Source organism: Nomascus leucogenys, chromosome 25 (assembly GCF_006542625.1).
Source record: "Nomascus leucogenys isolate Asia chromosome 25, Asia_NLE_v1, whole genome shotgun sequence".
Classification (NCBI taxonomy): Eukaryota; Metazoa; Chordata; class Mammalia; order Primates; family Hylobatidae; genus Nomascus; species Nomascus leucogenys.
The window spans coordinates 14,543,896-14,567,343 of NC_044405.1; the positions used below are offsets into that span (position 1 = coordinate 14,543,896).

At 41.4% G+C, this 23,448-nt stretch overlaps 1 protein-coding gene across 1 annotated transcript in view; it reads left to right on the forward strand.

Moving 5' to 3' along the window:
• The first annotated feature begins 3,110 nt into the window (after positions 1-3,110).
• Positions 3,111-23,448, forward strand: part of MAP3K7CL (MAP3K7 C-terminal like) — a 96,288-nt gene continuing 75,950 nt past the window's right edge. The window contains 6 exon segments of the mRNA XM_030806352.1: positions 3,111-3,218; positions 3,882-3,986; positions 9,645-9,720; positions 9,811-9,870; positions 9,873-9,903; positions 10,596-10,738. Coding sequence (XP_030662212.1) covers positions 3,930-3,986; positions 9,645-9,720; positions 9,811-9,870; positions 9,873-9,903; positions 10,596-10,738 — 367 coding nt within the window. The 5' untranslated portion in view covers positions 3,111-3,218; positions 3,882-3,929.

The window sequence follows — 23,448 nt, forward strand, 5'->3', positions numbered from 1 at the left end:
CTCAATATTTGATTCTGTGCATAGGAACCCGTTGTAGGCGAGCCTGCTTACATACAATATTGAACCCAGTCCTAATAATTATATAGAATTTGCATCTTAACACCAGTGCAAAGACCTGGGTTTGATAAGTTAAATGATTATTTCAAAATGAATAAAACAGGGATGTTTTGACCACCTTGTTTCTTTTTGTTTTATAATATACTATTACTTTTGGATGAGCTAACTGAATCTGTCCCTCTTTCCACTGAGAGTAAAAGTAATAAGTATTATCTACTAATATTATTAAGTTCATAGATGACTCTAGCAGCTCTTGGTCCTATTTCCTAATATTACGTAAAGAAATGGCTTAAGTTCAGGCACTGCATTAGTTAGCGATTGTTGTGTAACAAACCACTCCAAATCTCAGTGGCTTAAAACAACAGCTACTTCTTATTTCTCACATGCCTAGGACTGGTTGGGTGGTTTGGCTGATCTGACCAAGCTTTACTGTATTAGGCAGGGATTGCTTATGTATCTGCAGTCAGCTGGTGGGTGAGTTTGGGGTTGGGGAGCAGTGTGCGCAGGCTTGGAGGTCTCAGCTGGAACAATTCAGCTGTGCATCACATGGTCTCAGCCTCCAGCAGGTTACCTGGGCTTGCTCTCATGAAAGTAGAGGGTGCCAAGGGAGCAAGCGGAAATGTGTAAGCACCTTGTTAAATTTGCTACTAGCCCATTGGCTGAAGTAGGTTACGTGGCCACACCCAGGATCAGTGTGGCAGGGCAGTATCAAAGACTGCGGATACATGGAGGCATGTAAGTTGAGGACAACAGTGCAGTCAATCTACCATGGCCACTCTAAAACCCCACTCCCTGTTTTTGGTAAGAATTTTCCAACATTCATTTACTTTGTGTTCAACAACTTCATTCAACAAGTTTCTTAAGAAAATATTGGGATCAATTTACCTTGCAGGATTCACTAGAAAGCAATATTGCTTAAATTAAGGTGTCATTTTGATGTTTCACTGAGCTTTTTTTTTTCTTGAGCCACCACAGCAGGTGACTATTAATATCTATATTGAAAAAACTCTAGCTAAACATTAGTGTCATCATTCTTTGTGTCATAGAGCATTGGTGTCTTACTTTCCCATTAAATTATATTTTGAAATGAATTCAGAAATGTTTGGAGGGCATGATATTGCTCCTTTCTAAAGGTACTTGGGTGTTTTGCCTTGGGCAGTTCCTCAATTTTCTTTGCCTTACTCTATTACACAGAAATCTGCACCCTGGACTCTAATTTGAGAAGATAATTTCTAACCATTCCTTATCCAATCCTTATCAAACGCCTAATTGCAAAAATTTATGTTTGAGCAAAATTCCCTCAATGCCATACAGTACATTCTCATTTAGATAATTAATTTTGTCCTCAGATGAAGCCAGACCATGAAAGTTTTAGTCCTTTGGAGAACTGAGTTTGATAAATTGCATTTTGGTATCATGCCATTGTCTTATAATAAGGAAATTTAAAAGGAACGGCCAACTATCATAGACTGTTATCCCTACTCAATGCCTGTTTTTAATGGATGTCAATCATTTCATTACATGGTATCCTTTTTATATAACCTGTGGGAAAAATTTATCTCAGCATTCAACCATGGTTTTTATTTTATGGACGCTATGAATCTTCCAATGTTTTTGTTTCTCTCTTTGACTGCTGGAAACTTAGAGCCAAATGTGTAGCCCATCTCTACCAACTCTACAGGGCTCTGGTGCAACATTTCTATCTACCACTCTTAACATTTGGTTTTACTGTTTTCCTGATTGTTCTTTCTTTTTTTGCTCAGACTATCTCAACTTAAAAAAATCCATAGTGATTTTATTTGTTTTTATAAGCCACATCAAGTTCTTTATGGAATCAGCTGGGATATGTGCGTGTGCGTGTGTGTGTGTATATGTGTGTGTATATGTAATATATATAGTATTACATCTCTGTTTATGTAATGTATATATATATCTGTTTTACTCATTCTGAAATAATCATTTGATAGTATAATATATAATATATATAATTGTATATAACATGTATACACACATGTATATGTATATATTTTATGACATAATATATGTAATATAATTATATATAATATTATATGTATATATACATGTATAATATGTATATATATATTTTTTTCCAAAATTGCTAGTTTAAATTCACAGATGGTTTGGGGTTGATTAAAGGGATTAGCAATTTCACTTTAGAATGATTTTGTTTTTTACTTGGAAGGAAGAATTTATAATTTGTGGCTTAAACTAGAAGCACTACCACATCATAAGTAGCACAACACTAAAGCATAAAAAGCAATCTTGAGACCTTCTTACCTTACTATATATAGATTCTATTAAAAACAATAATGGGAACTAAAGGGTCATTGTAGAATATTTTTTCTTAAGGTCTACACACTAATTGATTCGTGTAAGATGGTCCCTGATTTCCTTTAGGTACTTAGCCCATGAGCCAGTACTTATTTTTGCAGTTGGATTAGTAAGGATGCTTGATGGTTCAAATGCTTATCAGCCATCATCATTCTCACTTGCCCTGTTCTTAATGTTTTGGCTATTTTTATTACAATGATTTCCTCTGGGATTTTCATTAGGGTCAGTCATTAGCCTCAGGGGAATAAAATCAAGGGAGGATCTATGTGTCTATTTATGTAGCAGTCTGCTAGAGCAATTACATTTTCTCATTGCTATTTGATTAGACTATTTTCTTTCTTACCAGATATTCACTCTTCTGACTCTATGCCAAATGCACCATCGAGGTGAAAGTTAAATCACATCAGGAATCTCAATGAAGAAGGAGGGTAATGGTTACTAAAAATCCCTTCCAAAAGATCTTTTCATTCCCTGACATCATCACACAGCGATTTTTGATAACTTAGGCAAATATGGTCTAAAAGCAATTAGAAATTAACTTTCTGAGATGAGTGAGAAAGTTTATTTAGGAAATGGAAGTGAGAAATGAGAAGTAGAAGAGAATATGTTTGGGAAATGTAATAATGCACAGTGACTTATCTCAAGATGATTCTCCAACTTTGCCAAAAATTCACAAAGGAAAAAAAAGTCAGCAAGGAAAATGCCTGTCTCTAAGCCCATATTTTCTCTCATCTGAGATATGGAATAACCCTTAAGCCCTTAGGGGGGTCCTTCTGGACTGAGAATTGTTGTAAAGTAATACTGCTCAGGTTCGTAAGTTTTATAATCTTGTTTCTCACACAGGGCAAATGAAAATGGGGTGGGAATGAGCAAGCCAAGAGCAGTCAAACCTGCTAATAGTAGCAAAAGCGACAGCTAGACCAACAAGGGCTTGACATGCTTTAAGGAGACTTGCTCACCAAAACTTGAGAAACATAATTGAGGCTTTTAGGTGAAACCATTGCATTGCATGTAGCCGTGTATTATGCTTAAAGTGATCATTGGCTATGAATAAACAGAATAAAGATACCTGCACCTTATTTAAGTGGTCATTGGACATAAAAAATGCATTTAGGCTGAGGCAGGAGAGTGAACCCGGGAGGCAGAGCTTGCAGTGAGCTGAGATCGTGCCACTGCACTCCAGCCTGGGCGACAGAGCCAGACTCCATCTCAAAAAAAAAAAAAAAAAAATGCATTTAAATTCTATCAAAAATGATTCAAAGTTTACTAATATCTTTTGGTTCTTGTTAGGGTGAGCTTTGCTTGTCTGCAAAATTCATTTATGTAGAAAACCTCGTTCTCCCCAATATTGTATGTGAATGAAATGTTACTGTATTTAACATTAATTGAATGCCAACGGCATGGTTAGTATGTTGTTTGAAGGAATGTTGCGATGGCTTTGATGCAGAATCATAACTCCGTGTATCCCCCAGGTGAAAGACAACTTGAATGGTTAAATTACTGTCATGCAAAGCAACTAGATGGTTCAGCTGATTGCACCTTTAGAAGTCATGCGGAACGAGGCAGCAGATCTTAAGGTATGTCCGCCTTCCCCCAACCCCTTCCTGTAAAACTGTCGACTATAATCCTGTTTTCGGTGAAAACAGGGTGAGAAAAATGTAGGAAAGAAGCAGAGAGAAATGGACCTTGGAAGTCTCAGCTAACCATTACTGTTGGCAATCTGTGGGAGGTCGGTCGCCTATTTGTTAAGGTGCTGATTGAAACTCTGGGACACCGGTTCTTTCCCTTAATACAAAACCAATTTTGAGCCAAGTCATTTAAGACCTTTTGAAAACTGATTCTAAAATAGCATGTGATATCTTGTGGAAAAAATAAACCATGATTTAGTAAACTAAATGATCCATGAAGTAAGGACTGCTTTATATGGTGTTCTTAGAGAAAGAGCAGGCACAGATGATAAAATGTGGCCAGGAAAAATCCTTGGCACATCTATGTGAGTTCCAGCTTGAAATGAACTTCTCGAGGTTCACGGCCCCGTAAGTGTTTGCTGCCCACCAGCTCTGGAAAATGGGTGGAAGGATTCCCACCAAGCTTGGAAAATAGAAAGTCCGCTTACCTGATGATGCTCTGGGGGAAATTAAGGAATGTTGGCGTCATTTTGTAGTGACCACAGCATTGAGTATTGTTCCTTCAGATTCATTTTGCTGTAGGCTGATCAACATTTCACTTCAGTGATGAGCAGTGCTGGCCTAAGATTTTACTTAAGTTTCATTGATAATAAAGCTGATGGTGAGAATGATAATGATAATGACAAGAAATACAGTAAAGCCTGCCCCACAATGACGAGAATTTGGCCAGGTGGTGCTTGGCAATAGACTCCTATCCTCTGCTAAGGCCCTGTTCTTTCTTCATTAATCTTGCAGTAACTTGACCCTGAGTTTTAAAATAATAAATATTTTGGACTTCACATATTTTATGTTAGGGTTTTATCATATATCAACAGTGATTATGATGACGTCCCCCTTTCCTGAGTGTTCACTCTGCACATTGTGCTGAGTGGTTTATGCGTGTTATCTCAGTCTTCACGACCATCCTGGTGAAAGTCCTCCAATGCCTTTGAACTGTACTTAAAATAAAAACCAAACTCTAAACCAGTTACTCTAAGGAGTGGCGTGATCTAGCTCCTGCCTACTCCATGTCCTGCGTCTTTTCCACTTGCTCTGCCCCAGCCACACTACCTTCTTTTTGTTCTTGTGACATGCCACACTCATTCTCTCTGTTGGACTTTTTCACCAGCTTTTCCTTCTGCCTGGACCTCTCTTCTCCCAGACCTTAGTGTGGATGATGCCTCCTTCAGGTCCCAGATTAAATCTCCTCTCCCCAGAGAGGGTTTCCTTGACAACTCTGTCTTCAGGAACTTCCTCAATATTCCTTTTACATCACCCTATTTTATTTTTATCCTAAAAGCTAATACTCCCTAAACATTTTCACATTAATTAATTTTAAAAACTCTCTATCTCTGCCAATTTGGATGTGATCTTCCTGAGAATTTGGACCAAATATGTTCTTTAATTATGTTGCCAGTTCTCAGAACAGTGCTTGGCACATGTTAAGTATTCAATAAATGAATGAACCCCAGTTTTCGGATGAAGAAGCTAAAGAACAGAGAGGTTAAGCTATGTCTTAGGTCATATATCTCCTAAATGGTTTATGCAGGATTTAACTGTAAATCTAATGCTCATTTTCTTTTTCTTTTTTTTTCCTTTTTGAAACAGAATCTTGTTCTGTCTCCCAGGCTGAAGTGCAGTGGCACGATCTCCGCTCACTGCAAACTCCGCCTCTGGGGTTCAAATGATTCTCCTGCCTCAGCCTCCTGAGTAGCTGGGACCACAGACTCCCACCACCATGACCGTCTAATTTTTTGTATTTTTAGTAGAGACGGGGTTTCACTGAGTTAGCCAGGATGGTCTCGATCTCCTGACCTCGTGATCCGCCCACCTCGGCCTCCCAAAGTGCTGGGATTACAGGCGTGAGCCACCGTGCCCGGTTGTGCTCATTTTCCTAATGATCATGCTATATACAACACTATGAGATTTCTGTACATCACACCTGGAATCACATAAAGATTATAGCTTTAAACTGAACTTGGCTTCCCAAAGAGGAAATTCCGATTGTATTTTAATCTACTCACTGAGTAAGAGCTTCTTCGTTGAATCACCGTGCATTAGATAGGGACCATATTTCTCAAAAGCTCCAAATTGTATGTCTCTGCACTCAAGAGAGAGCAGAGCTGCAAAAGCATTTCACTTGTGTTTTCATAACGCTGATCAAGATAGATGCTTTTATTTTTTTTCAGCATTTTAACTATGAGAGGTGAAGCTTTAATAGGCACACAATTTAGGCTGTTGTATATATTCTGGATTAAAAAGTTTAAATGTAACCATAAGAAAAAGCAAATAATAAATGCTATCATCTTTTGTTGTATTTTCCTGCAAGTATTTATTTTAAAATATATAATCTGTTTGACAAAAACACGTTTACAGATTGCATTACATTTTCGCACTGTTTTGAATTATGTGTAAGCAATAAATATAATTTCTGGGTAATTCCAAATTCCCTTTCATAAGCTCTCCTTAAGTTATTTTACACACTGCAAAGTTTAATTTAACCATGCTAGTTTTGTTTAATAGGTTAAAAGGAATTAAATTGGTCTTAAATTACGCTGTGAATAATAAAAATGCTAATAGGAAATATATTCCATAACACTAGTGCTGTATTTCTTAAAGCTATTGAAGCCCGGTTATCATTACAGTCAGTCTTAACCTACAGATGCCCGATCTATAAAATGAGTGTTGGTGACACAGGAAAGTGTGCATGCATGTGTGTGTGTTGAAGAAAGCAGAGAGAGTCCACCTTTTGGGCGCTGCTTTCTCTGATGATGATATTAATTTTTCTTTGTTCTCCAATTCAGAAATCTTGGGGCGTGACTGTACCCGTGAGTTAGCTTCCTTGTTTTGCACTAAAGAGTGCTAACAAGATACTGGCCAGGCGTGGTGGTTCATGCCTGTAATCCCAGCACTTTGGGAGGCTGAGGTGGGTGGATCACTAGGTCAGGAGTTCGAGACCAGCCTGGCCAACATGGTGAAACCCTGTCTCTACTAAAAATACAAAAATTAGCCGGATGTGGTGGTGCATGCCTGTAGTCCCAGCTACCTGGGAGGCTGAGGCAGGAGAATCACTTGTACCCAGGAGGCAGAGGTTGCAGTGAGCCGAGATCACACCACTCTACTCCAGCGTGGTGACAGAGGGAGACTCCATCTCAAAAAAAAAAAAGAAAAAGACACTGGTCCTGGGGTTGTCTGGCATGGACCTCCCAGACGTAACCCTCATCTCTGAATCAAGGAACTGGGGGAAGACTGCTCATACCACCTGGAGAAAGAAGGATAATCTTCTGAGAGCCCAAGGTGGGCCTTACATTTGTCTTTTTCCATAAAAATACTGTTATATATTAGTGTTTGATAAAGTAAAAATAATGATGTTATTATTATCTATCTTGCATACATTATAGGTTAATATGTATTTGTGCCCTTGTGAACTGGCCCAGAAAAAATGAGAAAAAGATTTCTCATTCCAAACAACCAAAATATAAACTGCCTTTGAGAAGGTAACCCTTTCCTAAGTTAGGGGCTGCTTATAATCACATACTTGACACCATTAAGTTTGTGGCTGGTGATGTTTGTGGCCTTGTTATTTCTTTAGTTTGTCTGCCAGATTGGATTTAGAAACATGAATGAAGCATTAACTTCATAAAGAAACTGTACTGAAATAAACAGCATAAATCTCTAGGCTGAGTTTGGCCTTTTGCCTTCTGTCTTTATATAGGATTTCCAAAAAAGATGTATCTAAGCTGTTCAAGAGTGAAAGCAAGAAAAAAGAGGAAGGAAAGATGGAAGGAAGAAACGGAGGAAGGGAGGGAGGGAAGGAGGGAAGAAGGAGGAGGAAGGAGAGAGGGAGGAGGAAGGGAAGAGAGGGAGGGAGGAAGGGAAGAGAGGGAGGGAGGAAGGGAAGAGAGGGAGGGAGGAAGGGAAGAGAGGGAGGGAGGAAGGAAAAAAAGGAGAAAGGAAGGGAGTAAGGAGAATAAGAAAGAAGGAGGAAAGACAGGAAGGAGGGAAAGAAGGCAGGAGGGAAGGAAAAAAGAAAGAATTGATATAACCTAATAATTTTGATACTATTCGACCCGTTTCCTTGCCTTTATTTTCATCGTTATTGAATCAGTGATGACAGCAGTAGATGCAGTAATGTGAAATGTAACTCATCCATTCATTTATTCATTCTGCAGTATTTTTTGCAGAACTTTGCTGTTTAATATTTCTATATTGCTAAGTAGCCTGCAGAGGGTGCACTTTCCTTATTTTTATGTCTTTCCACCCACTTATGACCAAAAGAGGATACAATGTTTTATAAGATTAAAAGAGATTATTCAATGAAAGAGGTGAGGAAGGCACAGCTTCTCTTTTCTTTCTTCTACCAAATGTTACAAAATGAAATACGTAAAAGGCATAGGGAATGCAATCTCTATTAGCGTCTTTGTTGTTGTTGTTGTTGTGTTGTTGTTTTTTTTTTTTTGAGACAGAGTCTCACTGTCCCCCAGGCTGGAGTGCAGTGGCGCAATCTTGGCGGCTCACTGCAAGCTCCGCCTTCCGGGTTCACGCCATTCTCCTGCCTCAGCCTCCCTAGTAGCTGGGACTACAGGCACCCTCACCATGCCCGGCTAATTTTTTGTATTTTTAGTAGAGACGGGGTTTCACTGTGTTAGCCAGGACGGTCTCGATCTCCTGACCTTGTGATCCGCCTGCCTTGGCCTCCCAAAGTGCTGGGATTACAGGCATGAGCCACCATGCCCGGCAGCTTCTTTGTTAATAGAAAAATCAATTTTAGTGACTTTCTTTGCATGGAGCCAGGATCATCAAGCCTGTGGCCTTCCTCGCTTTTTTTTTTTTTTTTTTAATTGCTACATCCCTGGGACTTCGTTTTTTTCTTGCTCTTTGTGTATGTGTGTTCTTATTTTTCCTCTCTATACTGCATTGGTCAATAGAAATATAATGCAAGCCATATATGTAATTTAAAATTGCTTAATAGTCACATTAAAAAACTAAAAAGGAGGCAAAATTCATTTTAAAATATTTTATTTACTCCAACTTACCAATTTTATCATTTCAACATATAATCAATATAAACATATTATTGAATATTTTACCTTTTTTTGGTACCAAATCTTTGAAATCTGCTGTGAATTTTGTATTTACAGCACATCTCAGCTTGAACTGGTCACATTTTAAGCTGTGAATAGTCCCATGGTACCAGTGGCTACTGTACTGGACAACACATCTATATACCTTCCTTTTTCATTCACAATTTCTCCATCCCAAACCAAACTAGCAGAAAACAGTGTATTACAAAATGGTGCTGTTTACTCAGAAAATCTTTATGACTAATTATCCACCAATTTGAATCATGCAGGAAACATGAGAAATGGCCTGTGTTCCTTCTAAGAGACTGTCGTTTACAGTTTTGAGATTTTAAAAAAATAGAATGTTTTTAGCTAGTTGATTTTTGTCACTCTAGTTCCCTCCATCACAAAATGAGGTATAGCTCTTAATAAAAGTACTTTAATTTTATTTTCCTGAGTGTACATTTTCTTTTCTTTTCTTTTTCTTTTTATTTTTTCAAGACAGCCGCTTGCTGTGTCACCCAGGCTGGAGTGCAGTGGTGCAATCAGGGTTCACTACAGCCCTGACCTCCTGGGCCCAGGTAATTGTCCCACCTCAGCCTCTCAAGTAGCTGGGACCACAGGCGTGCACCACCACATCCAGCTAAGTTTTTCTTTCTTTTTTTTCATAGAGATGGAGTCTCGCTATTTTGCCCAGGTTGGTCTCGAACACCTGGCTTCAAGCAATCCTCCTGCTTTGGCTTCTTGAAGTGCTTGGATTACAGGTATGAACCACTGCACCTGGCCTGTCCATTCTCAAACACATGATAGTAACTCCCAACTACTGAATGCTTCCTATGTACCAGGTACTATGTATTAATGGCTTACACATGTAATTCCATTTAATATTCACAAAAGTCTTCTTGAGTTGGATACTGTTGTTGTCACCTTTGTTTTAAAGATGAAGAAACTGAGCATGGGGAGGGCTAGGGGAGTTGTCTAACATGATCCAGCTAGAATACTGCAGAGCTGGGATTGCAAGCTGGGCCTGGATGACTCCAAATCCTGCCTTCTGTAATTTTATGCATGGTGTCTCCCAAATGGGGAGTATATTAAATGCAAATTTAAGATGTTGGTAAAGGGTAGAATTCTAGAAGTGGTAGAAATCCTAGAATTCTTATAATCAGCTCTCTTTGTTTTTATAAGAAAAATCTGAGGCAGAGCAAGGCTGAGTGGTTTCTCTGTTGGAAATCCAGGCCTGGAATCCAGGATTCTGAGTCCAAGCCCAGTGCTCTTTCCCCTGATGAGAAACGTTTCCAGATTTAAACTCCAGTTTATAGGACCATTAACAACCCTCTCTGAAGAGGAGGCAAGAGGTTTCAAGTTCTTCTCAGGGAAAAAAAGAACTGACATCAAAAGGTCTGTGTGGGGTCATTTGTCTCATCATGACTTTGATTTGGCCTTGATCTTTATTTAGTATTTCAGTTTTATGCTCTGCAACAAGTTTGGCCATGTTGGAGGACCATCCAAAGGTCAGCAAGTTGGCTACTGGCGATTGGATGCTCACTCTGAAGCCAAAGTCTATTACTGTGCCCGTGGAAATCCCCAGCTCACCTCTGGGTGAGTATTCCGTCCACTTTCTGGAAGTCTCAGGCTCTGAAGGCTTTTTACACACTGCACCGTGGGAGCCTAAGGCTGGTTGGGCAGCACCTCGTTCTGCAGGGATCTGGGTCAGAGCAGGACAATGGCTCTGCAATGTGCTGGGTGTTCTTCTTCTATCTCCTTCAGCCAATGTGCTAGGATTGTGATTTCACTTTCTCACCAGGCAGGTGCTGCAGTTTACAGGAGAAAGACTATTCCTGAGTTTGTTTGATTGTGCTGTTTTTTTACTCCTCTTAACTGATTACAAATCTCTCCAACATCTCTGACTCAGGCTCACTATGACTTTTTTATTTTTGTTTTTGAGAAGGAGTCTCGCCGTGTCACCCAGGCTGGAGTGCAGTGGCACGATCTCAGCTCACTGCAACCTCCACCTCCTGGGTTCAAGCAATTCTCCTGCCTCAGCCTCCTGAGTAGCTGGGATTACAGGCATGTACCACCATGCCCAGCTAAGTTTTGTATTTTTAGTAGAGATGCGGTTTCACCATGTTGGCCAGGCTAGACTCAAACTCCTGACTTCAAGTGATCCGCCCGCCTCATCCTCCCAAAGTGCTGGGATTACAGGCGTAAGCCCCTGCACCCAGCTGACTATCATAAGACTTCTATTTCCAAATAATAGCTCATATAATAACTTGTGTAAATATCTATAGATAGGCTTCCCTTATTTTGGATGCACAATCCATTTTTCATATTGAATAATCTGTTAGGAGTATCCCTACAACTGTCATTTCTCAGCTAATACTGAATTTTTTCCAAGAGCAATAATACTGTTAAAGATTAGAAATAACCTAGAAATAACCCCTCCATAGCTCATTTAATAAGGTAATTCTCTTTATTTATGAAAAAGAAAGACCTAGGTTTTTTGTTTGTTTCTTTTTGTTTTTGTTTTTGTTTTGAGATGGAGTCTCGCTGTGTCGCCCAGGCTGGAGTGCAGTGGCATGACCTCGGCTCACTGCAAGCTCTGCCTCCCTGGTTCACGCCATTCTCCTGCCTCAGCCTCCCGAGTAGCTGGGACTGCAGGCACCCGCCACCACGCCCGGCTAATTTTTTTGTATTTTTTTTTTAGTAGAGACGTGGTTTCACCGTGTTGGCCAGGATGGTCTCGATCTCCTGATCTCGTGATCCACCCGCCTCGGCCTCCCAAAGTGCTGGGATTACAGGCATGAGCCACCGCGCCCGGCCAAGAAGGACCTAGGTTTAAGTTCCATCTCTGCCACTTAGCAGGCAGTAACCTTGGTCATATCAAGTAACTTGTATGAATCTCAATTTCCTTACCACCAAGATGAGAATGATGATAATTACCCTCCTTCTAGGATTACTGTGGGGAACAAATGACCTATATGTGAAAGTGCTTTGTAAACTGTAAACTGTTTAAAGGTTAGTTTATGTCACGTTGTCATGTATCATTTTTGTATGTTTGTATGTTATGCTTTAGGCTTGGACCAATCTAGGTCATAGTAATTACTCTAGGTCAGTGGTTCTCAACTGGGGGCAATTTTGTCCCTCGGGATATTTGGCAATGGCTGGAGATATTTTGGGGTGTCACAACCAGGGATATAGTACAAGAATCTAGTAGCTAGAGGCCAGAGGCTTGTCTAAACATCCCACAATCCACAGAACAGCTTCCTGCAACAACAATTATCTGGCCCCAAATGTCCATAGTGCTGAATTTGAGAAACTCTGCTACACAGCAGTGGGTTCTCAAATGTTAGCATCTGTCAGAGTCACCCGGGGGAAGTATCGAAACACAGATGGCTAGACTCCATCCCGACATTTTCTGATTCAGAAAGTCTAGGGTGGGGCCCAGGTATTTGAATTTTTAGGAAGTTCCCAGGTGATGCTAATGTTGCTGGTGCAGACATTGCTCTTTGAGAACCATTTCTGGAGAGAAATCCTTCAATATGCATGGGTCGCTTTGATAGATGACTTTGCTTAGCCTGCTGAACAAAGTAGTATCTTATTAAATAATGCAAAATTTGTATCAACTAGTTGAGAAGTTTGACTCTAGGCCAAAATCCTTTGTGTGATCTATGTGTGATTTGAGATAATGACAAGGCAAGCTCCATGGAAGGAAGAAGCTGCCCTTCCCACACCAGACTCGGTGCATAGCCAGTGCCTTACGGTTCCCTCTAGGGAGTTGCATTCAAGGATTCACGCGGGTATCTTTCTTCTCACACCTGTAATCCCAGCACTTTGGGAGGCCGAGGCGGGAGCATTGCTTGAGCCCAGGAGTTCAAGACCAGCCTGGGCAACATGGCAAAACCACATCTCTACCAAAAATACAAAAAAATTAGCCGGGCATGGTGGCATGCACCTGCAGTCCCAGCTACTTGGAAGGCTGATGTGGGAGGATGGTTTGAGCCTGGGAGGTGGAGATTGCAGTGGGCTGAGATTGCACCATTGCACTCTAGCCTGGGTGATAGAGCCAGATCTTGTCTCAAAAATGAAAGGGAAGGGGAGGGAAAGGGAGCAGAGGAGAGGGGACAGGAGGGGAAGGGAAGGTTAGGCTCATTCATTTAAAAAAAAAAAAGATTCAGTTCCACCACCCCACCCCCACACCCCTGCACCCGCATGTATGCGTGGCTGTATGCCTAGCCCAGGTGTCTCTATTCAGAGGCTATCTGTTGGGGACCTTGGCTGAGGCACTTTCCTCCACTTTGACTCTGCACCTTTCTACTCCTAGCCCTTTCCCCTTTCCCAGCCTGTGGGCTATCAAGAGGCAGGAGCCTTTTGTGTAGGGAAGGGGCTCATTTTTCTTGTTTGTTCTCCATGTCATCTGATCCTCACCTAGAGCTGTTCCCTGGGGATAAGGGGAAAGTAGGGGAGCTGGAGCCGTCCTCTTTTGCCTCTTCCCCCACTGTTGTAGAAGAGAATAAGGGTCTGATTATTACTCTCAGTTTGGCTCATTGAATTAATTGACCTCCTCAACATCTGATTCCTCAAAAGCCGGTATTAAGTATTTTCCTTCACCTGTGGTCTCCCAACTTATGTGCTGTGAATACAAATGTTATGGCACAAAAACATCTGCTGTGACCAACTATTGCAGAGCAGTGGTTGAGAACTGTACATGGTATTATCTGGGGATCTTGTTAAAATGTTTCTAATTCTATAGGTTCTGGGATGGGGCTTGAGATTCTGCATATCTGAAAAGCACCTAGAGGGATATTGATTTTACTGGTCCAGGGACCACACTTTGAGTAGCAAGACTAAAGTGTCAAGGAATTAACAATTTCATTAAAAGAATTAGAATTAATATACAGAGAAACACAAAACAATTAGGGCAATGCCACTTGATAGTATCAGCTGTTTCTAAGAGGAAAAATAAGGTGATTTTGAAACAGTGGTACTTAACTCTGGCTGCAACTGAGAAGCTTATTATTTATTTTCTGCATGAAAAAATGTTTTTAGAAGTAGGTGTTTATAGTGAGAAATAGGCTGGATTAGGAGTTGAAAGTCACATTTTCAGCCTGGTAATTGGCCTTCTGAGCTGTGGGATCTTAGGAAATTTAGTGTCTACCAGCTTAGTTCTGCCAGGAAGTAGGGTTGAAAATGTACACTAAGTTTTGAAAATATATTGACGATACACATAGAAAACACCATTCATTTACTTGTTCATTCAGAATATTCGTTAGGTGCGTACTTTGGGCCAAGCACTATTCTAGGTGCTGGGGAATATATCAGTGAATAAGACAGATGCAGTTCCCTGATCTCACAAAGCTCAGAGTCTGGTGGTAAAGACAAACATCAAAGAGGCAATAATAATAATAACTAGGGTGAGGTTGATGATAAGGAAAGCACAAAGTGCACAAAGAGTTTATAGCAGGTGAATGACCTACATCTAAAAGTCAGGTTGGGACCTCCTTAAGACAGTGATGTTTAAGCTGAGATCTGAAGGCAGTGGCTCCAGGCAGAGGGATGATATATTCCATGGCCCAGGGATGAAAGAGCACAGTGACCAGAGAGTGTTCAAGTATGGCTGAGCATGGAGAGTGAAGGGGAGCATGGCTATGAGTTTGGAGAGGCACTATATTCAACAGGACACATTTGATTACAGATGCCAGAAGCCAACTCATAGAAGCTTATGTATAAAAGGGAAATTGTTGGTTTACTGAACTGGGAAGTCCATTGGGTGGAGCTGGCCTCAGGAAGAGAAATGAAATCATCCGATCTATCTCTTTGCTCTCTTCCTCTCTTCTACTTCCCTCCATGTGCTGCTCTTATTCTTCCCCATTTCAGGAGCGCTTCCTTCATATGGTTGGGAAATGACAGAGTATGATTACAGATAGCTCAAGGTTTACAGCAACCCAGTTTAGCAACTGAAAAGAAAAAGGAGGTCACCTTTCTTTCAGAATGCGTATAAAATCTCTGCTAAGAACTCTGATAGGAACTTGGAAGAGCACCATGTTTAATCCTAGGCTAACGATTGTGGCTGGGGGATGAGAGGAGTATTGTGATTGGCTATCCCACCAAAATCACAAGTAGGGGTAAGGGATACTACCTTAGGGGGAAAGGAGTTGCAGTTATCAGGAAAAGAGGGACACATAATACTGGGCAGACAGAACCCAAAAATATTCACTCAGAGTATCTAGTAGGAATTTGGAGGGAGTATGCATACTGTGGTAAGCATGGTTTTTCCTAACTGGAGCATAGATGGTAAGTTTAGTTTTGAAGAAACTGATGAAGTATCTATAAACTGTAGGGTAGTAGATAGATATTTAGAACTTATTATCCAAAGAAAAATAAGAAGAGAGAGGAAGAAAAGAGAAAAAGGCTTTTATAAATCAAAAATATTGCTATTGTTCATAAAACATAGGAGGTAGAACAAAATTAAAATTTATTTTAAATTTTATTATTGCCACTGCAATTCACCTTATGTGATATACCTTTTAAATATTTAAGGTGTAATGATTACTTCAGTTCTTAGGCTAATAGATAGTCAGATTTGCTACATAGTCTCCCTTACAAGTTTTTTTTTTTTTTTTGAGACAAAGTCTCGCTCTGTCGCCCAGGCTGGAGTGCAGTGGCGCCATCTCGGCTCACTGCAAGCTCCGCCTCCCGGGTTCACGCCATTCTCCTGCCTCAGCCTCTCCGAGTAGCTGGGACTACAGGCGCCCGCCACCACGCCCGGCTAATTTTTTTTGTATTTTTTAGTAGAGACGGGGTTTCACCGTGGTCTCGATCTCCTGACCTCGTGATCCGCCTGCCTCGGCCTCCCAAAGTGCTGGGATTACAAGCGTGAGCCACCGCGCCCGGCCCACAAGTTTTTTTTTTTTAGTCATTTCTCCTGTAGACATTGTGGTCAAATAACACGATATGTAGTTATCATAGCAATTGATTTCACATAAATTAAGCCAAGGAGCAACATAATGAAAACATGCAAAAGATATAATTTATATGATGTTTTTAATTGGTCAAAAATGGCTTACTGATTAATGTTATAATATTGGGATTAATAGAAGTAGAAAGAATGTTGATTTCTCCCCCCCGCCCCGCACCCAGATTTTAGCTCAATTAACATAAACTGGTTGAACAGTTAAGGTTGGACAACATCATAAAAAATGTATGTGGGGGCAAACTGTACATTCTATAAACTGTTGTCTGTATAATTTGAAGGAATTATAGGGAAAAAATCTAGGTTGTATATTACCTAGATTTGCACTAATGTGATAGCTATATAACTTTGAATTAATTATAATTAAATAAAATAAAAAATTTAGTTTCTTGGTCATACTAGCCATACTTCAAGTGCCAAGAGGCACATGAGGCTCATGTCTACCATACTGGACAATAACCATCTAGGACATTTCCATTATCACAAAAAGTTCTGTTGGAGAGCACCAATCTACACAGCACCAGTGAGTCAGTTCCCTTTCTTTGGAATGAAATAAGCTAAATAAAATTTTTAAGAGGGGTTTTTCTCTCCATGTGCTCCACAGTAAGCACTGTCAACTCTATGTTTAAGATGCATCCCAAATCTACCCACTTCTCTTTTTTTCTACTGTTACTCTCTGAGCCTGAGCCATTTTTATCTCCCATCTGGACAACTTCAATAGTCTCCTGACTCACCCCTCTATTTCCATTCTTTCAATTTATATATGGTCTCCATGGAGCAGCTGGAATGATTTTTAAAAAACATATACTGGTTTTAAATTTCTTGAGAAAAAAAGGAATGTGAAAGAAGGACACAATATTTTCTGAATTTCCATTATTTGCGCCACAGTGCACCGTTCTTTCAAAGAAGGGATCTTCTTTAATCTTTACAATAATAAAGGAAAAGGGAGGTATTATCATTTCTTTTTGCAAAGGTGGAAATTAAGACTCAGAGAGGGCAAATATTTAGCCTGTGTTCACCTAGCTAGTAAGTGGCAAACCCTTTGAAGAAATGAAAGGATGATTTAAACAGCCAAGTCCTAAGCTTTCGACTAGACTACCTTGCCAAACATTATTAAGCACTGAAGGAGATTTGTTATTGGGCTTCTTTCTTTTGAGGAAGAGAGAAATTCTTTGTATCTTTCTCTACCTTATCTGCTCATTTATCTGGACTTTGTCTCTTCAGTTATGATTATAGCAGTCCCCTCAGGGTGAAGTTGAAGGTCTCTATTCTTTTAATTCTCAAAGATGCCAAAGTGGCAGGTACAGTTTTGACCCCATATGGAAAGGGTCTCCTCCCAACCAAGTTGGGCTTGCTCTTCCATGATTTAGGGCAGTGGTTCACTCATTTTTAGGTCTGAGGCACAGTTTAAAATACTAGCTTTCTTTTCTTTTCTTTTCTTTCTTTTTTTTTTTTTTTTTTTTGAGACAGGGCCTGCTCTTTCGCCCAGGCTGGAGTTCAGTGGTATAATCACGGCTCACGGCAGCTTCAACTTTCTGGGCTCAAGCAATCCTCCCACCCCAGCTTCCCAAGTAGCTGGGACTGCATGTGTGCACCACTGTACCCAGCTAATTGATTTTTTTTTTTTTTTTGTAGAGACTGGATCTTGCCATGTTGCCCAAGCTGATCTTGAACTTCCAGGTTCAAGCTATTTTCCCACCTTGGTCTCCCAAAGTGCTGAGATTACAGGCATGAGCCTCTGCACCCAGCTAAAATACTAGTTTTTGAAGGCATTTAAAGGAGTTGAAAGATTCAGAACATCTCACACACAAAAAGCCAGTATAATAATAACAAATTATAATAAAATAAAACATGTCAATATATATGAGTACAGCCACGGTTATCATGGTTGTTATTATGCCCTTTCCCTGCTTTGTTCCACATGTTCCATCTGCCTGGCCTCACTGTATTTAAGAGTCTGTGTACTGAGTTGTAGCAAAAGTATGTTGTATTCCTTTTATTACCTTTATTGCAGCTGGAAGGATCTCTGTGAAGACATTGCAACATAACAGTTGGTCAGAGCAGGTTAGAAACCTCTTCATCCTTTCCTCTTAAGAAACAGATCTCCATCTTCCTGTGACAGACTAATTTACAAAAAAGCGGGGGTGGGGGGGGTGCCGGGCGCGGTGGCTCACGCCTGTAATCCCAGCACTTTGGGAGGCCGAGGCGGGCGGATCACGAGGTCAGGAGATCAAGACCATCCTGGCTAACTCAGTGAAACCCCGTGTCTACTAAAAATACCCTGTCTATACTAAAAATTAGCAGGGCGAGGTGGCGGGCGCCTGTAATCCCAGCTACTGGGGAGGCTGAGGCAGGAGAATGACGTAAACCCGGAAGGCGGAGCTTGCAGTGAGCCGAGATCGCGCCACCGCACTCTAGCCTGGGCGACAGAGTGAGACTCCGTCTTAAAAAAAAAGAAAAAAAAGAAAAGAAAAGGAAATGGATCTCCTCCTCCCACCTTTGTCCTCTGAGTGGCAGCCCCAGAATGAATAGGAAGCTGTCAGCATCAGCCACGTATGCCCTGGAGAGTCACAAGCCTCACTGGTTTTTGGCATGGTCGCATTTCTTCATCTCAATTGAGTAATCTTCAAACCCTTGTTTCCCCACTCCACATTTCCTAGTATAAATATCATTTCAATTCGCTTGTTGGGCTGTGGATAAAGCAGAGGAGGGGTATGAAATTTTAGAAAAATCGAGATGAATACTTTGTTTCAGTCCTTAATTTTACTGATGAGGAAACTGACTACTAAGAGGTTGCAGTAACTTGCCCAAAGTCATACAGCTAGTTAGAGTGTGGATTTCAGAGTCACACTGGATTTAACTTCCAGTGCTGTCATTTACTAGCTGTTTTGAACTTGAGAAAGTCATGTAAATATTCCGAGTCTCCGTTTTCTCTGTAAAATGAAGATGATAATAGTTACATCACAGAGTTGTTGGTTATTGCAGTCTATTACGCATCACCGGGAAAAGTGTAGTAGTTATCTATTACGGTGTTATAGATAACCCCAACATTAGCAGCTTGAAACAAAAAACATTTTTTTTTTTTTTGAGACAGAGTCTCGCTCTGTCCCCCAGGCTGGAGTGCAGTGGCGCGATCTCGGCTCACTGCAAGCTCCGCCTCCCGGGTTCACGCCATTCTCCTGCCTCAGCCTCCTGAGTAGCTGGGACTACAGGCGCCCGCCACCATGGCCAGCTAATATTTTCTATTTTTAGTAGAGACGGGGTTTCACCGCATTAGCCAGGATGGTGTCGATCTCCTGGACCTCGTGATCCGCCCATCTCGGCCTCCCAAAGTGCTGGGATTACAGGCGTGAGCCACTGCGCCCGGCTGCAAACATTTTTTATCTTACGATTTCTGTGGATCAGCAATCTGGGTGTGGCTCAGCTGGATACCTCAGGCTCAGGATCTACTACAAAGCTGAATGATAGGCCATGCAAAATGCCATTTACATGGGTGTGAAAAGCAGGAGGTGGAATCATTGGGGACCATTTTCCAGGCTGCCGAGCACAGAGTATCTGCTCCATAATGATTGATTTGGGATTAGATGCTGGGTCAAGGGGTAATATCACCCACACAGATTGTTGGATCAATGTTCACCTGAAGGCTCTGTTCTCAGCCTGGTCTCATTTAACATTTTTGTTTTGTTTTGTTTTTTGAGACGGAGTCTCGCTCTGTCGCCCAGACTGAAGTGCAGTGGCACCATCTTGGCTCACTGTGAGCTCCACCTCACACCATTCTTCTGCCTCAGCCTCCTGAGTAGCTGGGGCTACAGGCGCCCACCACCATGCCCAGCTAATTTTTTGTATTTTTAGTAGAGACGGGGTTTCACCGTGTTAGCCAGGATGGTCTCGATCTCCTGACCTCGTGATCTGCTCGCCTCGGCCTCCCAAAGCACTGGAATTACAGGCTTGAGCTACCGTGCCCGTCCACATTTAACATTTTTTATCAGTGACTTAGATGATGATATAAAACAATAGTCTCTAATTTTTCTTGATTATGTGTCAGTAAAAATTTCTAAGTGTTCACTTCAAATATATGTATTTATAAGTTAACACATATACCAGTGTTAATCTATTAACTAATAGTGACTTACTTTCATTCCTGCTTTAGATTTAAAAAGTTACAAATAGAAGTTCCGTTATTTTTTCACCTGAATCCCAAAGGATTCTTATGTACTCTCTGGGTGTGCAAAACCCACCAACAGAGAAAGTGACTGAGAGATGGAGAATGTAGTGGATGTCACAGTCAGGATCTAAAGAAAGTACCAAGATTGGGGCTAAATCATGTAAACAATAAACATCCCAGGGGCATTGCTGGCACATGAATCACATTGTGGGGATCCTTGCAGAGTGCCCTCTTTGGGCAGAAGAAAGACAAAGATCATCTCCTTCTTTTGGGAACAAAGTGTGGTGAACTGAGTGCAGGTTGGATTTCAGTCACTTCTCATCTGTGCCTCTTCTTGTGCAGTGCACGAAAGGTACAACAATCCATGGCAGACCTGTGGCTTCCCATTAACAAAGAGGCTGTTTTTGGAATTTCAAGTCAGCTGACTTAACTGAGGCTCAAGAAACAGAAAAATTAAGTATATGGTGGAAACAAGCCTCAGAAATAAGGCTAAATCTCAGCTTTTTAAGACACGGATCACACATTTGGCCAAGACGTCAAGATTGACTTGATTCTCTCTTTTTTTTTTTTTTAGAGACAGGGTCTCGCTGTGTTGCACAGGCTGGTCTGGAACTCCTGAGCTCAAGAGATCCTCCCTCCTCGGCCTCTCAAAGTGCTGGGATTCCAGGCGTGAGCCACTGTGCTGGGCTGAAATTGAATTGATTCTTGACCTTCTTGTTTTCATATTTTTAGCCCCAAAAGGGGGGAGACTAAGTTCCCTTTTTAAAAGTGTGGACTGGATAAGTGACTCAATTCTAAAGAATAAAATATGACGGAATAAGTATAAGTAGGTCATAAAATGCCTCGTGGCTTCTTTCTTATTCTCTCTTGGATTATGGACTCTGGGGGAAGCTGCTATGTGGTGAGGGCACTCGAGCAGCCCTATAGAGGGGTCCATGTAATGAGGAACTCAGGTCTCCTGCTAACAGCCATATAAGTGAGTCATCTTGGAAGCAGATCCTCCAGCCTTGGTCAAGCCATCAGAGGACTGCTGCCCCCCCAGCTGACAAATCGATTGCAACTGCAGGACAGACTCTCAGCCAGAACCACCTAGCTAAGCTGCTCCCAGATTCTTGACCCATAGAAACTGTGAGAGGTAATAGGTATTTGTTATTTTAAGCCAGGGGTTGGCAAAGTACTGCTCCAAGGCCAAATCCAGTCTGCAGCCTGTCTTTGTAAATAATGTTTTATCGGAACAAAGCCATGTCTGTTGGTTTATATAGTGTCTATGGCTACTTTCCCATTACAACAGCACAGTTGAGTAATTGTGATAGCAACTACGTGACCCACAAAGCTGAAGATGTTTACCATTTGGCCGTATGTTACAGAAGGAAAGTTCATGGCTGGGCATGGTGGCTCACATCTGTAATCCCAGCACTTTGGGAGGCTGAGGCAGGAGGATCACAGGAGCCCAGAAGTTCCAGACCAGCCTGGGCAACATGATAAGACCCATCTCTACAAAAAAAAAAAATTAAAAATTACAGTCAGACGCAGTGGCTCATGCCTGTAATCCCAGCACTTTGGGAGGCCGAAGAGGGCAGATTACTTGAGGTCAGGAGTTCAAGAGCAGCCTGGCCAACGTGATGAAACCCTTCATCTCTACTAAAAGTACAAAAGAATTAGCCAGACGTGGTGGCATGCTCCTGTAGTCCAAGCTACTTGGGAAGCTGAGGCAGGAGAGTTGCTTGAACCTGGGAGGTGGGGGTTGCAGTGAGCCAGGATCATGCTACTGTACTCCAGCCTGGATGACAGAGTGAGACTTTGTCTCAAAAAAAAAAAAAAAAAAAAAAAAAATTAGCCAGGCATGGTGGTATGCACCCGTAGTCCCAGCTACTCAGGGAGGCTGAGGTGGGAGGATCACTTGAGCCCAGAAGGTTGAGGCTACAGTGAGCCAAGCTGTGATTGCTCCATTGAGCATCAGCCTGGGTGACAGAGTGAGACCCTGTCTCAAAACTAAACTAAAATAAAATAAAAAGTTTGGCAATTCCTGTTTTAAGCTTTTGGAGTAATTTTTTTTCTTGCACAGCAGTAGATACCTAATATGGAGGAAACTGACAATGCTTTAATTTGTGTTGAGAGCACCCAGCAACACAAACTCTTGCCATGATGTTGTTTACTTTTTCCCCTTCTTGATACATATTTGTTTTGTTGTAGTTTGTGTGTTTTTTGTTTGTTTGGTTTTTTGCAAATCAGTATCAGGCCTTGTGTCCTATGAGGCTCTGCTGCTCAAAGGGTGGTCCTTGGTCCCAGCAGCATCAGCACCAGCACAGACAACCCTTTAAAAACAACAGACATTTTTTTTTCTTGGGGTTTTTTCTGTTCTTATTTCAAAACTATTCTTCATTTCTCCTCTCAGCAAGAGCTGTGGTTTACATGTAAACTATTGCTGTCTCTGCAGAAGAAAATCACTTTCCCTACCTTTAAATGAGTTGACTGCTCATCCCATCGTTCGTGGCCTGCGTCGGTGATGCCTGCAGTAGTTGTTTCATTTCCAGTTGCATGGTGGACAGAACAATAAGCAAATCCTCCACGTGGAGGCAAGCTTTGCTGTTTTCAATTCTGCGCTAACCAGCTTTACGCACATGCCGTGAATTTGAGAACCTCCTTTGCCGAAGCCGGGAAAGCTTGTCTGGATTAGAAAAGTCCTCCATAGAAACCTGACACTGTCCTGAGCTGGAGTATTTGGAATCACACACAGGAAAGGCTGGGTATTTGTTGACCTGCCTGAACGGCAGAATGTGTGTGCGGTTGTCTCCAATTACAGCACTCCAGGAAGCATCACCCCAAAAGTGTGCTTGCTATGATCCACAGCGTGTCCTTCGGATAATCCTCATTAGCTGAGGTGGATTCTCTTTCTACATGTAACCTCTTTTCAAAATGGTATCCTTCCTGCAGTCTTTTCATGCCTTGGCCTAAGACTCTGGACACAGGCCTAGCTTTGCCCCCACCAGATCCATTTGATAGTTTTTCATGAATCACCAGCTCTCCTGGAGAAACTCAGGGTTCTAATTATTGAAGAACCATGCATAGGAAACTGGAGATAAGCCACAGGTAAGACTTTCCCACCTGTTTCCTAAAAAGGGAAGAAGGTCTCATTGGAAGTCCCCTAACATTCAAATGGCAGGAGCTATCTTA